General features: G+C 56.3%; 1 protein-coding gene across 1 annotated transcript in view; it reads left to right on the top strand.

Moving 5' to 3' along the window:
- The first annotated feature begins 450 nt into the window (after positions 1-450).
- Positions 451-15,741, top strand: part of CCDC33 (coiled-coil domain containing 33) — a 46,880-nt gene continuing 31,589 nt past the window's right edge. Inside the window, exons 1-4 of the mRNA XM_063347267.1 lie at positions 451-932; positions 1,928-2,388; positions 3,573-3,755; positions 15,018-15,181. Coding sequence (XP_063203337.1) covers positions 623-932; positions 1,928-2,388; positions 3,573-3,755; positions 15,018-15,181 — 1,118 coding nt within the window. The 5' untranslated portion in view covers positions 451-622. The remainder of the gene's footprint in view (positions 933-1,927; positions 2,389-3,572; positions 3,756-15,017; positions 15,182-15,741) is intronic.

The following is a 15,741-nucleotide window of genomic DNA, read 5'->3' as shown; positions in this document are numbered from 1 at the left end:
CAGGGGTCAGCAACACGTGGGAGCAACTGGCATTGATTGCCCCATCCTCAACACCAACATCTCCTGGAGGCTCTGCAACATGCTGCAAACCCCTTGGTGGCGAATCTCCCAAGGAAAAGGGCTCGAGGAGCCACCGACTCCCAGGTGCAGGAATGCACGCACCCCCCAGCACACCCTGCACACACACAATGCGTCTGTGTTGCATCGCTCGGCATCACCCTGGATATCCCGGGCTGTTTGCTGGAAGGCAGCCACCGCTTCGCATCTAGTTACCTGGTTTCCCAGCAAACAAACTGGAGTTCAAAGCCCCTGTCCTTGCCAGTGCACTGGGGCAGAAAAGCTCTCTCAGCATCTCCCCGCGTGTTTTTTCAGGGACGGCGATTTCTTTTCCTTTTTTTTTGCCACTTTTGAAAGCTGCCTGCGGAGATGTGAAGCCGACACATACCCAGGGGCACCCCCAGGCACTTTCCCCGCTGGAGAGGGGAAGAGAAGAGTGGCAGCAGGTTTCTTGGCTCAGAAACCTGCCCCAGGCTGCCAGGAGGGCTTGCTCCAGGGCAGAGATCCTCAAGGTCCCTGCTCTCAAGGAGGGTTCGTCTCCAGATGAACCCCCACCTCTCTCCCCATGGCAGACAAGGCAGGGGAACCTCGTATCCCGCTGGCCCTGCAGCGTTCCCGGCTGCAGGCTGAGGAGAAGACCCTGGATTTTGAGTTTGAGGTGGTCAGTGCCCAGTTTAACCGGCAGGGTCGCTACGCCCTGCGGCTCACTGTAGAGAACCCGTTGCTGCAGGGCTCCAACGCTGGCATCCGGCTCCGCATCAACAATGGGGAGGTCACCCAGAGCAGCGCTGGCACCACCGACACCATCGAGCAGAGCGACCTCAACCAGATCTACTCCTTCCAGCAAAAGAAATTCACCTTTACCCTGCCCAGAGGTAAGAGGCTGGATGCCACAGGGATGGGCTGATGGCAGAGGCCCCTACAGCAACCCCCTGAGCTGGCGTCTAAGCTGTTTGAGCTTAGTGGGATGGATGGGGCAGGTCTAGCTTGGAGTAGGAGCCAACACCACCAACGATGCAACCCCCCCCAAGCTGGAGTCTTAAGCTGTTTATGCTTAGTGGGATGGATGAGGCAGGTCTAGCTTGGAGCAGGGCCAACACCGCCAATGATACAACCCCCCCAGGATCTATACGTATAACCCATTTGCTAGTGTTCACAGAGCAGAGCTAACCAGGGCTGCTGATGGATGAGCTCCTGTCACCACTGGCCTTCTTAAGCAAGACTTGGACAACAAGTTGACCAGGAGGCAGCAATGTGCCCTTGTGGCCAAGAAGGCCAATGGTCTCCTGGGGTGCATTAAAAAGAGTGTGGCCAGCAGGTGGAGGGAGGTCATCCTCCCCCTCTGCTCTGCCCTGGTGAGGCCACATCTGGAATACTGTGTCCAGTTCTGGGCTCCTCAGTTTAAGACAGACAAGGAACTACTAGAGAGACTCCAGCAGAGGGCTATGAAGATGATCAGGGGACTGGAGCGCTTCTCTGATGAGGAAAGGCTGAGAGCCCTGGGGCTGTTTAGCCTGGAGAAGAGCAGACTGAGAGGGGATCTCATCAATGGTTATCAACATCTAAAGGGCAAGTGTCAAAAGGATGGGGCCAGACTCTTCTCAGTGGTGCCCAGCAACAGGACAAGGGGCAACAGGCACAAACTGGAACATGGGAAGTTCCATCTCAACAGGAGAAAAAACTTCTTTACTTTGAGAGCCCAGGCACAGGCTGGCCAGAGGAGTCTCCTTCTCTGGAGATATTCCAAACCCACCTGGACACGTTCCTGTGCATCCTGCTCTGGGTGACCCTGCTTTGGTGGGGGTGTTGGACCAAATGATCTCCAGAGGTCCCTTCTAACCTCAACCATTCTGTGATTCACTCCTGGCAGGTTTCTGCAAGAATGACAAGAACCACGACGTACGGCTTCATATTGAGGCCTTGTACTTCCCTGGGAGGGCAGAGAGGATGAGGAGGAGCAGGCAGGTGGGCGAAGCCTTCTTCGCCATCTACCCTCGCACCAACCAGCCCCGGATGAAACTCTCCGCCAGGAGGGACGAGGACTGGTACCGCTACAGTGCCATGATGGCTTTGCTGCGGGTGGGCAGTGAGCAGCCAGCGATGCACTGCGGCCGTCTGGCCTTCACCGCATCCCTACATGAGCACCGGCCACCCACCACGCCGGCTTCACCCCCACCACCCTCCCCCAGCACCCGGGAAGAGGACCAGCAAGCAGCAGGCACAGCCCCAGCATCCCCAGCCCTGGACATCCCTGTCCCCAGCCGTTTGCTCCGTACACCCGAGTCTGCGTACCACTCGCTGCCCACCGAGGGCCATGCCCGCTCCCCTGAGGTAGGAGACCCTCCGAATTTGGAGGGCAGAGAGCCCATACTTGGGCATCAGGGGTCCCTGTGCTGCAGCAAAACAAGAGCAGACCAATCTGCTTAGGAGAGGCTTTGGCCCAAGGGTAGCTTGATGGCCCCACATAGCCACCAGTTGGAGTAAAAGCCGAAAAGGAGAGGCCTCTATGGCTTTTAGGGGTGTCTTTGGTAAACAGCACAGCCCTGCCTCAGTTTCCCCTCCCTCATTCGCCAGCGTTGCTGGGTAGAAGCCTGATACCCACCCCCTGCCTGCCACCAAAGTAAGGAACCCTCTTTGTCCAGGACAGAAGCAAGCTGGGGCAAGCTCAGGATGCAGGAGAGTCTTGGTGAGACAGCAACCACACAAACAAAGCCAGTAAAGATGGTCCCACAGTCAAACCACACTTAGAGCTGTAGGAAAATGTCCTTTATGGGGTATTCACCTGGCTCTGCCCACCCCAGAGTGGTCCAACGCAACATTAACCACCCCTTACCGAGCACAAGACCTGCACCCTGCCCCAGACCTCACCCATAGCACTTGCAACAGGACCAGGACCTCCAACCTGCCTGTCTAACCCACCCAAACACCCCTCACCTTCCTGGCTGGTGTAGGGCAGCCCCTCCAACAGAGACACCCCCAAGAAGGATGAAGTTCCCCAGCATCACCCTGCCCTTCTCTGCCCCACTCTTTTAAGGGCTGGGACCAGCCAGTCCCCATCAGAGGCAGCTGGGAGCTGGGCAAGTGCTCCCTATGAAGGATGGAGGGAGGGCTGGGCTGCTAAAAAGCTTATTAATAAGATAATTTTAAAAATTAGAATAGGCTTGTGCTTTCCTTTTTTTTCCTTCTTCTTTTTTTTTCCTGAGGCAGTTGGGGCTGTGGAAGCGCAGTCCTTAGGGGTGTGTGGGGGAGTCTCTGAGTCTAAAATCAATGCGGTTGGTGTGGTTATGGCTGGTTTATGGTGAGGTTTTTGTTTATTATTTTTTTAATTAATTTCTTGCAAAAGTTCTGCCCTGGAGGGGTAAGGTCCTGAGCCCAAGTGTTAGAGGATGGAGCCAGGATTCAGGGGGGGTGTCCTGGGGATGTGGGGAGGAGATGGTATGGGGGACCCTGGGTGGACAGGGAAAGGGATGTTGGAACCCAAAGCTGGGCTTTCAAACCCCTTCTCTTACACCCAGAGACTGCGGGCTGACCCTGCTCTCAGCTCCTCCCCGGAGCTCCCGGGTGACTCAGCAGATGAGCATCCTTCTTCCTCCTCCTCCTCTTCCTCGGTGCCTGCCCCAAGGCGACCGCTGAGCTGCAGCAGCTTCCACCTCTCCTTGCCAGGCTACAGCCCGGATCTGGCCTCCTCGCCAGCGCAGGTGAGTGCAGCCGGTGGAGAAGACACCATCCTAAATTAATAACAAAATGTTATTATTGGTAGGAGCTTCCTGTTAGAGCTTTGCGGTGCTGGAGAGGAGCCGGAGGGGGTGCAAGGGGACAAGGCCACCTCCAGCCTGTCCCCAGCTCAGCTTGGGTACCAGCGCTGCTCCTGCTCCCCTAGGCCACCGTGTCCCCAGCCTGGTGGTGGGGATGGGGGAATGAGCCATCAAACTTTGCATTTCTAGGACCAAAAGGCAGCCCTGCACGCGGGCCGTCCCCGGGCAGTGGGTGGTGTCACCTCAAAGCTCCTTAAAATGCGGACTGCAGGCATCTGAGGCTGACACCTCTTAAATAGTTCATCTTGTAGCTCGAATCTGGACTTCTAAAAACTGCAGAAACCCGAGGGCAGGGCTCACGCAGACAGAGAGGCTGCGTTTCTCTTTCCTTAGTTAAGTTAAAAGCTGTCTAAATAAAGGGGAGGGAAAAAAAAAAAAAAAGCCAGCCCTTACCCCAGGGGCTCCGTTTCCTGCATCTCGCTGCAAGAATAACACATCTGTGGGTGAAGATGTTGTCTATGCTGCTCTCGGAGGTGTCTCATACACCTGTGAAAACATTGCCGGAGAAAGCTGGATTACAGCCCCGGAGACCGGGTTGAACTCGCAAACCCTCCCCAGGGATCCTCTGGGCTCTCTTCTCCTTCCAGGCAGTCCACCGTGCCCTTCAGCTGGGAGAACTGGGCATGGTGGGCTTGACGGCAAAGTCTTCCGTGGCCTCTGGGCTCAGGGATGGAGCTGGCAGCCCTTAGCCACCTTGCTGCGGCGGGGAGGTGACAAGGGACTCTGCAGGTGGTGGCTTGCGCCTGCAGTGCTGTCACCAGCGTGTTCTAAATGCTGGCCACATGCTTCTTGGTCCTGGTGACTCCGTTGGCTTGGCTGTAGGGTAAAACTTGGGTTGTCCTTGCATGGGGGGACACTTTTGTGCCTTGGCTCTTTCACTCGGGCAGGATAAACCTGTTGGTGGTGGCTCTGGGGCACTCGGTCTATGTGTTTCACAGGAATTATGGGGTGTCAGAGCCCTGCTGGGCTGCTCAGCCCCACTGCAGGCAGGATGCTGAGCACTGCAAACCCTCAGCACCCCGCGGCGACTCCTCGCCCTTGGCAGCGCTTGGCCTCTCTTGATTTTTTCAAGTGGATGTGCTATCCCGGCCCTGATCCGCTGAAAATTTACTGGCCAGAAACACTTATTAGCGAGGCTTGATTGAGTTTGCTCAGCAAATGTCTAGACGTAAACTCTTCCGAGCTGCGGAAATCGATAGCAATCAGCTGGGATGCAGCGCGGGATGCGGTGCTGGGCCGGGGGCGTAAGGCGAGGCATTAGCAAATGCAATTTTGCTGCTGGGCCCCCAGAGGGAATGCCATAAATCACCTGCTGCTGATGTCACCCGGCAAGTATTTGCCAGGATGGTTTTTATTTAAAAATTAAAAGCTGAGAGGCGGGGAGGTTGGGGGGGGGGGATGTTGACTCCCTGCCCTCCTGGGAGAGGGCTGGAGTGATGGAAAGTGTTGGTGGAGGGTGGCTGAGCTTGGCTGGGTTATGGGGAAGGGGGACGGACCAGGTGGAGCTGGGAGGAAGTTTTGATCTCCAAAAGCTCTCCTGGGGCGCTGCTCTCTGGAGCAAGCTGAAGCTGCGGGAGTTGCGTGCCAGTCTGGAGCAGTTTTGGTTCTTGGCGGTCCAAACCTGAGCGTCTCAAAGCATCACATGTTGATCCGGCAGTGCACGGTGAAGGCAAAACCTAAACTGAAGTTTGAGAGACTAAATACCTTCCTAAATTCAGGCAGGACCTGGGTGATTGTTAGTTTGGGGAGTCAGTAACGCCGGGGCACGGAGGGGGCAACTTCAGAGGGGTGAGGGGTCCCATCGCAGGGTTGCTGCTTGGAACGGTGTCCTGGGAATTCTGGACACCGGAATATCGCATCCATCTGGTTTGCTTTCCCAAATGGTAAAGACATGCTGGCGCATCCCGGTGGGGGACCAGCTCCTTGACGCTGCCTCCGTGCCGCGCATCTCATCTGCGGGAGAGTGGGGGGTGATGGATGGGCGCTGAGGGCTGCCCGAAAGGCCAAGGCATGGGGGATAATGATTTTTCTCATCTCACCGCAACCTGCAGATAATGTATTCCTAGGCACGAAGCGGGAGGCTCTGATGGCTGTTCAAATGCCTCACACGTGTTGCAGGGCCAGACGGTTCCCTAATTGTCCCAGGACTGGGCACGGCACTGCGCAGGTCGATAACATGCCATGGATGAAATCTCAGTCACCGGGATGGCTGAGGCTGAGCCTTGGAGCTGTCAGGGAGGGACACCAACCTCCGGGGACACCTCCTGGCAGGGATGGAGGAGAGGGGTCTGGGTTCATCAGGACTCCTGGGGACTTTCATAGCATCATAGGGTTGGAAGGGACCTCTGGAGATCATCTAGTCCAACCCCCCTGCCAGAGCAGGGTCACCCAGAGCAGGTGGCACAGCAACGCGTCCAGGTGGGTTTGGAACGTCTCCAGAGACGGAGACTCCACCACCTCTCTGGGCAGCCTGTGCCAGGGCTCTGCCACCCTCAAAGGAAAGAAGTTCCTCCTTCTCATGTTTAGGTGGAACTTCCAATGTTCAAGTTTGTGCCCATTACCTCTTGTCCTGTCCCCGGGCACCACTGAAAAGAGCCTGGCCCCATCCTCCCAACACCTACCCTTTACGTATTTATAAGCGTTGACAAGGTCCCCCCTCAGCCGTCTTTTTTCCAGACTGAAGAGACCCAAATCCCTCAGCCTTTCTTCATATGAGAGGTGTTCCAGTCCCCTCAGCATCTTGGTAGCCCTTTGCAGTCCCCTCTCCAGCAGTTCCCTGTCCTTCTTGAACCGGGGAGCCCAGAACTGGACACAGCACTCCAGGTGCGGCCTCCCCAGGGCAGAGCAGAGGGGGAGGATGACCTCCCTCCACCTGCTGGCCACAATCTTCTTGATGCCCCCCAGGATGCCACTGGCCTTCTTGGCCACGAGGGCACATTGCTGGCTCATGGTCATCCTGTTGTCCACCAGGACTCCAGGTCTCTTTCCAAAGAGCTGCTCTCCAGCAGGTCACCCCCAATATGTCCTGGCGCATGGGGTTATTCCTCCCCAGGTGACTTTGCAGCAGAGCACAGGGCTTGGTTAAGGGGAATCAGCCCTCAGGTCAGCAGAAGACAGTCCCTTCCTCTGGGAACAATTCCCATTTCACTTCCAGCAGGTCTACGTGGTGCTGGGGGAGCAGGAGCCAGCTTTTGGAGATCTCCTTGGCAGTGGGACTTGGTTGCGAGCCCGCAGGAGATGGTTTGTTTCCAGTTTCCTTGGACCAGCTGGCAGCGAGGCGCCCGGCCCAAAACAGCAATCTGTTGCTGTCGGGGTACAAGGAATCGCAGCCCTTTCGGCAGCAAACAAATGGGTTGGCGCACAGCTTGTGTTCCCGCTTGGTCTCGCTTGTATACCAGGCTGCGCGAGCGCAGGGGGATCAGGCAGCTGGGTGAGACGCAGCCGGCACTTCCCGTGCTAAGCGCCCCCCAATCCGCGCCATGCAAGGCTGGCCACGGCTTGCGGAGCTTCAACAGGGCTGAAAAAAACGGGAGCAAACCCTCTCCCCGCTCCGCTTCTGCTGTGCTTTATCCCTTTGGATTCCCTGCGGAGCGAAACGGCTTCGCTAGCACAGCGCGCAGGGGGTGCAAAGTGACTTGGTGTAAGATAAATCACAGTGACGAGCAAAGCAGCTCCCCAGGGAATAAGGCTCACCTTTATTTTATAAGGAAGGATACTGAAAGTAAAGCAATAACTCCTCAAGCACGGAGTGTATTCCAGGCACGGGGACCTGGGGGAGTCTGAGCACGGCTGGGCTAATTTTGGCCCCTTTTTTGGGGGGGAGGGGGGGTGGTGTCTCAGGCTGGGGCTTCCTTAATGCACGCAGAGGAGGTCTCAGGAGTCCATTCCTCACTGGTCAGATGTGGATGATGGGCCATGAACTGCTTTGGCTTGCAGAGTCCAAGCCTGGTCTCTCCTAAACACTTCCCATCCAAGCCCAGATCCGATTGTGAGCCTGGCTCAACCGTTCAGCTGGGCTGGTTTTGGGCTGAGACGTGGCATTTTTGTCTGGCTGCAGCAGTAGGACGCTTGTGCTGGGATGCGGATGCTCGCGCCGGGATGCAGATGCCCTCGCCGTGTGCCCCATCTCACCGAGCGATGATGGTGGATAAAAGCTTTCTGTCTTCCCATCACCGGAGTGGCAGGGCTGGGGCAGAGGTCTCTGTTAGCGGGTGACGGATGGCGCGTGTCTCCTGTCTGTCCCCCCCGCCGGCTTATCCATCACTCATCCCGATGACAGCGTCACAGGGAGGGTGGCAGGGGTCCAGCCTTTCTCCCCAGCCTCCCGCCCTGACACCGGGGTGAGGGGCTGAAGCCGCCTCCACTCGCTTGAAAGCCCAATGAGGCTGAAAAACAAACTTTGCCGGCAGGGCTCGCTCCGGGACGCGGGCGAGATGAATCACGCCGCTCCGGCGAGCAATTTGTAGGGCTTTGAAAAGCTGTCAGCCCGGGGAGGAGCGAGCCTTGACGGGTTCATCGGGGACTTCGCCTTTCTCTCAGCATCCCTTGATCATCCCCGCTCCGCGCCGGAGGGAACCGCCAGCGAACGGAAACCTGAGGCAAATAGCTTTGGGGTGTTGCTTGCACAGCTCAGGTTTACTGAAAGGTGATTTTTTGGGGTGTGAAAATGCGTGTTGCAAGGAAATGATATTCCCTATCATAATATCAGGGAGCTGAGGCCGCCCGGCTTGATCCAAAGGTCTTCGGTTAATGCTTTTCCCTGCCCTGGTGCAGATCTGGCATGGAAACAGGCCAGTGCAGAGTGGCAATTCGCCTTTTCTTAGCTAAAATGGAGAAAAATCTTCTCGGGTGGAGAAGACAGATCCTCAAGAGGTTTTCCGAGCTGCTTCTTGATTTGCTTGTCTGTAAAGCACCAACTCTTCAGATGCTTGGAGGAGACGCAGGCAGGAGGAGCGGCTGCTAGCTCTAATTCCTGCAATTTAAGTCAGCATGTCCCTTTAAGTGTCAGATAACTGCCTTGATGAGAAAAGCAAATGGGGTTAAAAAGAGAAAATTGGTCCATTTTAAGAGGTTGGGGGGGGGAGGAAATTGCACTGGTGCCACTGACAAATATAGAAAGTGTAAAACTCTCCTAATGGAGCAGACGAGGCTGCGCTGGGCTGCCGGCCCATTTAATTATTTGACAGGTGAATTGGGAGTTTCCTACATAAATGGAAGGAAAATGAATTTGGCATTTTTTAGCCCAAAGGGATTCCCGGCCGGCGGCAACAGGGCTCCCCGGGGAAATCGGCTTGGAGTCGGCATCCCTGCATGCCGATGGCGGGGAGAGCATCCTCCCTCCCGGCACCCCGAAACCGCCCTCTGATCTCTAATGAGCTCCCGCAGGGTCCCCTCGAGGAAACGACTTGCTTAAAAATAATAATAATAATAATCATAGGAAGAATAGACCAAGCTCGGCCCGAATCCAAGGTAAAAATCCAGCCTCCACCCTCCCGCCGCCGTCCCTGCTGCAGACTGGGAAATGGGAGCGGAGCAGCGGTGTCCGCCCGCAGCAATGGGGGTTACTGGAGCAGCCGGGGCGGGGGGCTGGCGGGATGAAACCATGAATAAAACAGCGTTGGCTTTCCCGCATCGCTTTTCTTCCTCTCGCTTTTGTTTTGCTGGGCGTCTTTTTTTCCCTCGGAGGGCGGTGTAAACTGGCTGGGTGAAGGTGTTGGGAAATACCCTACGGAATACGGTTGGGTTTTGCTTCGAAAACGAGCTCGGGCTGCCTCGGGCCGCCGGTGGTGCTGAAGTTCTCCGAACCATATGGCTGTTTATCTTCGGGCTGCCTTTGGAGCTGCGCTTGCCAGAGTCTAGAGCCTTTGCCGGGGCGGGGAGGGAGGGGAGGATCCGCTTGCAAGCTCCTCGAAATGGAAACCACGTGTGCGCCGACCCCTTTCATTTTGGGAAGCTGGTGGCTCTTCCTTCCTTTGTGCTCTCTGTGTCACCCCAAAGGCTATTTTTTCAAGGGCAAGGGCTTCTCTGTTGGATGCTAATTGTAAGTGTCGTTATGAAGGGGCTGGTTTTCTCCTCCCATCCCATGCCAAGCAGCTCCAAGGCATCAGGGAGCAAAACCTCGGCGCTGTCTGAGCAAAGAAAAAGCATCCAGGGCTGGACTCAGCAGGATAACACCCACCCCCCCCACCCCCCAGTGCTGCATCAGCCACCCACGGATGGGCCCACGTGTCTTCCACGGATGCAGGGAGATTGTGGCATCGTGCGAAAGCCCTTTGCTTTGAAGGGGCAGCATCCTGCTGCCGCTGCATCCCTGCTTGAAGGACCACGGTGCCGGGGATGCCCACGGGTGGGAGCCGGGGTCGGAGGAAGAAGAGTGCTGATACTGTTTTAACCTTCCTTTTAACTGTAATTGCGTTTGGCCGGCTCCCATGAGCTTGTTCCGGGCGATGCATTTTATTTTTTTTTTTTATTTTTTTTTTTCCCTGGCTAGATTGCTTTCCTTGTTTTGCTCATTGGAGACAGGCCGGGGCCTGTGTCATGCCAGCTATGCATTAATAGAGCCTCAAATGAGATTTCACAGCCTCAAATCTGATTAGCGCCGAGGCTCCGGTTGCTTCGGAGAGTGGGGGCAGGCAGACGAGGAGCCGCGATGCTTGGGGTAGGGGGGGAGGGTGGGTGCAAATCCATCCGGATGTGGGATGTCATGCTGTACCCTAACAGCCCGGGTTTGCAGGGACCGACACGGAGCATGGGGACACGGGGACACAGCAGGGCACGGTGCAGCTGGGATGCAATGCATCTCCCACCCCCGGAAAACCCCGAATTCAGGATGCTAAGCTGTCCCTTGCACAGCGTGTTGGGAGAAGGCTGGTCTGGGTGAAGCAGCTGCATCCGCTCACCCATCAGCCCCTCGTGGGCTCTTCGTGGTCTGTAAACTCATATTTCACCCCATTTTGCTGCCTGATGATGTGTAAAATCCGCTTCTCCATCCCAGTTCCCCAGCGCCCAGAGGTGCGTGCTTGCTCGCTGCCTGTGATGAAGCCGATGGGCTGTTAGCTGGATGCTCATCCCCATTACTGGGAGACGCTCTGGGCTTGGTGTGCTCCTACATCCCAGAGGTCCAGCCCTGAGAGGTGGCTGGATCTGTTAGGCTACCCCAGGGGACATCTGGGGACCAGGATCCTCAGGCTGGCCTGGCCCCGGGATGTCCTGGCCATGCTTCAGTCCTACCTCATGTTCAGCCCCTCTGTGGCACGACGCTGGGGGTATAACCTGTGGCCCCATCCTGCTGCTTGTTTAAAGCCAAGTGGCATTTTATTTCCCGTCCTCTCGGCTGCCAGGGGAGGGGAAGCGGCTTGCCGGTGTTTAGCTGTCATAAGGAAGCTTGAAAGGAGCCTGGGGAGACATCACATTGGAAAACTCACACCAGCCCCAGTCCATCTTCGCTCACGGAGCCTACTATTATTTTATGGAGTCTCAGGAGGAGAATAAAGCTGACACATTCCCAACAGCAGGTCATAAATTGCGAGGGGCTGGGAAGAGCTTGGGGCTGCAGATGCTCCTGCCGTAGAGGAGCGGATCCCCGCTCCCGTGGCAACATCGCTCCTGGCTTTAGCGGGGGCTTGGGGGGCTCTCTACTGAGGACCAGGAGGGTCCAAGTCCTTCCATAGTAGGGCAGAGGTGTCTTCTCCTGCAGAGCAGTGGCGCATCGTCCCGAGGAGGGCTGTGTTTGGTGCAGAGGAGGTGAAGAACGCTGCAGGGGTACAACCCCCAGCGCTCCCCGTCTGGTCTTCTGCTCTCCACCCCACCGGGGAAATCAAAATTCAAGAAGCCGATCCCTGCGAGCACCGACCTTCTGCGAGGGGTGGAAAAAGCAGTTGCCGGCTGCGGGGCAGGGGATGGAGGAGGCCCCCATCCTGTTGCAGTGCCATGCCTGGAGGTCCCCGCTGGCTCCCAGCCCGGGCTGTCCTCCCCCAGCTAAACGCTGGGCTCTTGAGGGTATTTATGTCTTGTCAGCCCGCAGCCAGGAGCAATTTAATCTTGGCCAGAACGCTGCTGTTGAGGAGCTTGTCTGGGCCCCCATGCTTCTTTCGAGATGATAAAGAGTTGATAGAAAAACAAATTACGACGATGGCAGCTCAGGCACCGTTAATCAACATCCCTGCCACATCGCAGCGTGAATAATTAATGATCATCGTCAGGCGTGCTTTAAGGGCGGCTTGGGGTTAAGGTGCTGCGTGGGATCGGGGCAGCAGATTGCGTGAGGTGCTCGAGATGTTCCGCAGGAGTCGGAGATGCTCCCAGGGACCTCAAAAGGGTTTTAACGTGCGGTGTCCCCAGCTTGGGGACATGGGGACTTTATTGTTCCTCTGCCTCCGCCAGCGACAGGTTGCAAACTCCTGGGGGAGAGCACTTGGCTTGGCAGGGACGGGGAAGTTTTGCTTCCCACTGAGCTGCAAAACAAGCGTGGGCTCTACCTGGAACGGCAGGCACCCTCCTTTCTGGAAGAAATACTGAATTTCCTCCTGGCTTTGAATAGCGACTGTTGGGTTTTTTTGGTTTGGGGTTTTTTTTGTTTTTCTTTTCCTGTAGTTAATCACAGCCTTGCTGAGGGCTTCAGGTACTGGTTGCCTGCGAAGCCTGGCATCGTTCACGCCTGCTATTTTTAAAACGTTTTGTTCTCCTGCTGAGTTTTACTTAGCTTAACCCCTTGTGAATTTTCTATTAAAACCCCTCGCTAATTATCGTGTGGGAACCATTGCTTAGCAGTAAAACCGACGTGTTTTTTCAGAGCTATGTAAATACAAAGGGTGGGTATGAAGACATGCGCTAAGAAACCTGCTTCTGTTATCTGAAATGTGAAAGAAAACAAGGAAAAGGTAGGAAAATGTTCCCAAAATAGTAATCTGGAGCTGTAAATAAGGGTGGGGTGTGGGACACCGATCCAGCATCTCAGCGTAGAGCCTGGAGTCCCCCAGAGCAGGGCTCCGTCAGCGAGCTCAGAGGCCTCGGTGCAATTCAAAGCAAGGTTGTTTCCCACCTCCACCAGCTGGAATTCCTCTGGATTGGGTTTTTAGGGAGCATTTTGGGGTGCAAATACTCACTAAAACCCCAGAACTGAAGCCTGGACAGATGCTTTCTTGAAAGGAGAGGGGTCTCCAGGGAGAGCGTCCCTGCCTTCGCTGATGCTGGGATGGGGCAAAATCATGCCTTTTTTTTTATAGGGTAGCGTTCATGCTCTTCCACATCCCTCCCCTTTTCCCTTTTTCTCTGGAAAAGGCTCGGGAAGGTGTCAGGGCTTGCCATGCTGTGTTTTTTTGGGGTGTAGGGAGAGCTGGGGTGCTCGGTAGGGCGCGGAGCAGCTCTGGCTGCCAGTGGGGAGAGCCTTGTGGGGGTGACTTGATGGGTATCATCTCACATCAGGTCAAGAAACCCTGTAATTTCCCCTCTCCATCAACGTCACCAAGAAGGGGGGATAATTGCCACGGAGCTGGAGCTGGGGGGGCGGGATGGGGATCCATCCCCCACCCTCCGCTCTGCAGGCTGAGGGATCCTTCCTCGCCCTCTTTCCTTATTTCTGCTCCTTCGGTGACGCTTTCTGGCTGTCAGGGATGCTGAGCCTGGCCCCAGCACCCAGCCCTGGGCTCCACCTGGTTTCTGAGCTGACAACAAAAAAAATAAGGGGGGGAAAGCTGATTTAAATATTTTTTTTCTGGGCTGTTGGTGGTCAGAGCACCCAGGTTTCCATCCCAGAAGCACTCCTTAGGTTTGGGGTTGTTATCCCCGAAGGTGGTGGGTCACCTCCCCGCTGCCAAGCCCATCACTGCTGCGGCCGGGCGGCCTCGGGAGAGACAAGGGTGAGGGTTTAGGACGAACCAGCCCCTCGTTAGAGAGTTTGGAGGCAAACCCACGCGTCGGAGGGGATTTGCAGGCAGTGGCTTTGAGAAGCCCGCGGGGTGGATGCTGGGCTGGAGCTCATGCTTTCACCCCAGGAGGGCAGAAGGAGGGCACAGAAGGGTTTGCTTTTTCAGGGTCTGAAGTGGTACAGAGTGGGTTTTAACCCCTTGTAGCCACAGCACGATGCAATATGAGTTGTATTAATGCTGCCCGGGATGGCGGCACGGCGAGGGCGCAGCCGGTGGGGGATGGCGCCGTCTCTCACTTGGACGGGGTGTGATGGGCTTGGGGACGGCCCCCCCCGCCACCGTGGGTGAGGAGCAGCAGCTTGTGGCTCTGCTGCTCCTTATCACATCAGCTGGTGGGAATTAATGAGTTGGGGAGGGGGGAGCTGCTGTGTTCTCCCCTTTCCCCCTCATGGATCGGGCTGAGATCCCGATTCCTGCGGAGTCCCTTTAAATTGCAGAGATGCCTGGGCTGGCGAGAAGGGGAAGCAAGAGGGTGGTGGGGACAGGGAGGGGAGGTTGTTGGCAGATCAGAGGGCTACAGGGGAAATGGAGGTGCTTTAGATGGTTAATCCCTGTTTTGGTGACCTGGCTTGGAGGTCTGTTGTTGGACCATGGCGTAGCTGGCCATCATGGGACCACGCTGAGCAGGGATGCTAGGCAGGTTTACACCCTGTGCAGGATGCTCTCATGCTGCTGGGCGTCCTCCCGGAGACCCTGGCACCCGTTGTGGCCTTGCCATGGAGTGGTGACATTCATGGTGAGGAGCTGCAGCTGGGCACTGGGGACAGGGAAGAGGCAACTGTGATAGGCACGTGCCAGGGACATCATCTCCCCAGCTTGTTCTCCCCCATCCAGGCTCTCAGCATGGAGCAAAGGTCTCAGGGACCGGCTTGGGCGATGGAGATGTGCTGGGGACATCATCTCCCCAGCTTCTTCTCCCTCATATGGACTCTCAGCATGGAGCAAAGGTCTTGGGGGCCAGCCTGGGTCATGGAGATGTGCTGGGGACACCATCTCCCCAGCTTGTTCTCCTCCATCCAGGCTTTCAGCATTAAACAGGAGTTGTGGGGGACAGGTTTGGGTCATGGGGATGTGCTGGGGATGTCATCTCCCCTACCTGGGCTCTCAGCATTGAGCTGGGGCCGTGGGGATGAGGTTGGGTGATGGGGACGTGCTTGCAGCTTTGCAGGAGCAGCCAGCTGCTCCCCACCTTGATGTCTCTCCCGTTTGCTTATGGCAGGTATCCAAGTCCCCCGCCGAGATGGAGGAGCTCAGGCATGAACCAGTGGCTGGTGAGGGACACGTGGCCCGTGTGGGGAAGGAAGCCATCACCGTCACCATCCATAGCGCCAGCAACCTGCCAGCCACGCGTGAGGGCCAGGTGCCTTGGCCATACGTTGTTGTGTGAGTACCCAGCAGCCACGAAGGGGGACAACAGAGATCGTGGGGACACAGCGAAAGGGTTTAGCAGTTGCCACTCTGTTGTTAACTCTTTGCAAGCCCCAGGAAGGGGGGAACCTCTTTAGCAGCAACACACACAAGCATCGCCTCCATGGGATGCTCGGCGTGGGGAGAGGAGCCAGGACTCCTCACTGAGACAGGAGAAGGCAGGGGACGGGGTGCTTTGGCTCACAGGGGCATCGGGAAGAAAGCATTCCTAATATTGAAAGTATAAAATGATGTCAAAGAATCCACAGGGTAATGCTGCCTGGCTTTCAAGATGATATCACGATAAATAAAAGAGTGTTTTAATAAATAAAACAGCATGCTTGGGTAAGGAGAACTTGGCTCCTCGTGCATTATGCATGTGCCAGGGGACTCAATTAGCCGGTCATGCTTTGGTCTGTGTTAAGAGGGAGGCCGCTCCGCTCGGCGCTGCTGCGGGGTGAGCCGGCGATCCCAAAGAGCCCTTCCAGCAAGCAGAGAGGCTTCAGCATCTGGAAAAGGGGGGAGAAAGCAGCTGT

Source organism: Chroicocephalus ridibundus, chromosome 9, assembly GCF_963924245.1.
Source record: "Chroicocephalus ridibundus chromosome 9, bChrRid1.1, whole genome shotgun sequence".
NCBI classification, from domain to species: domain Eukaryota; kingdom Metazoa; phylum Chordata; class Aves; order Charadriiformes; family Laridae; genus Chroicocephalus; species Chroicocephalus ridibundus.
The sequence above is the reverse complement of the archived record's forward strand: the minus strand, read 5'-3'. Positions and strand labels throughout refer to the sequence as shown.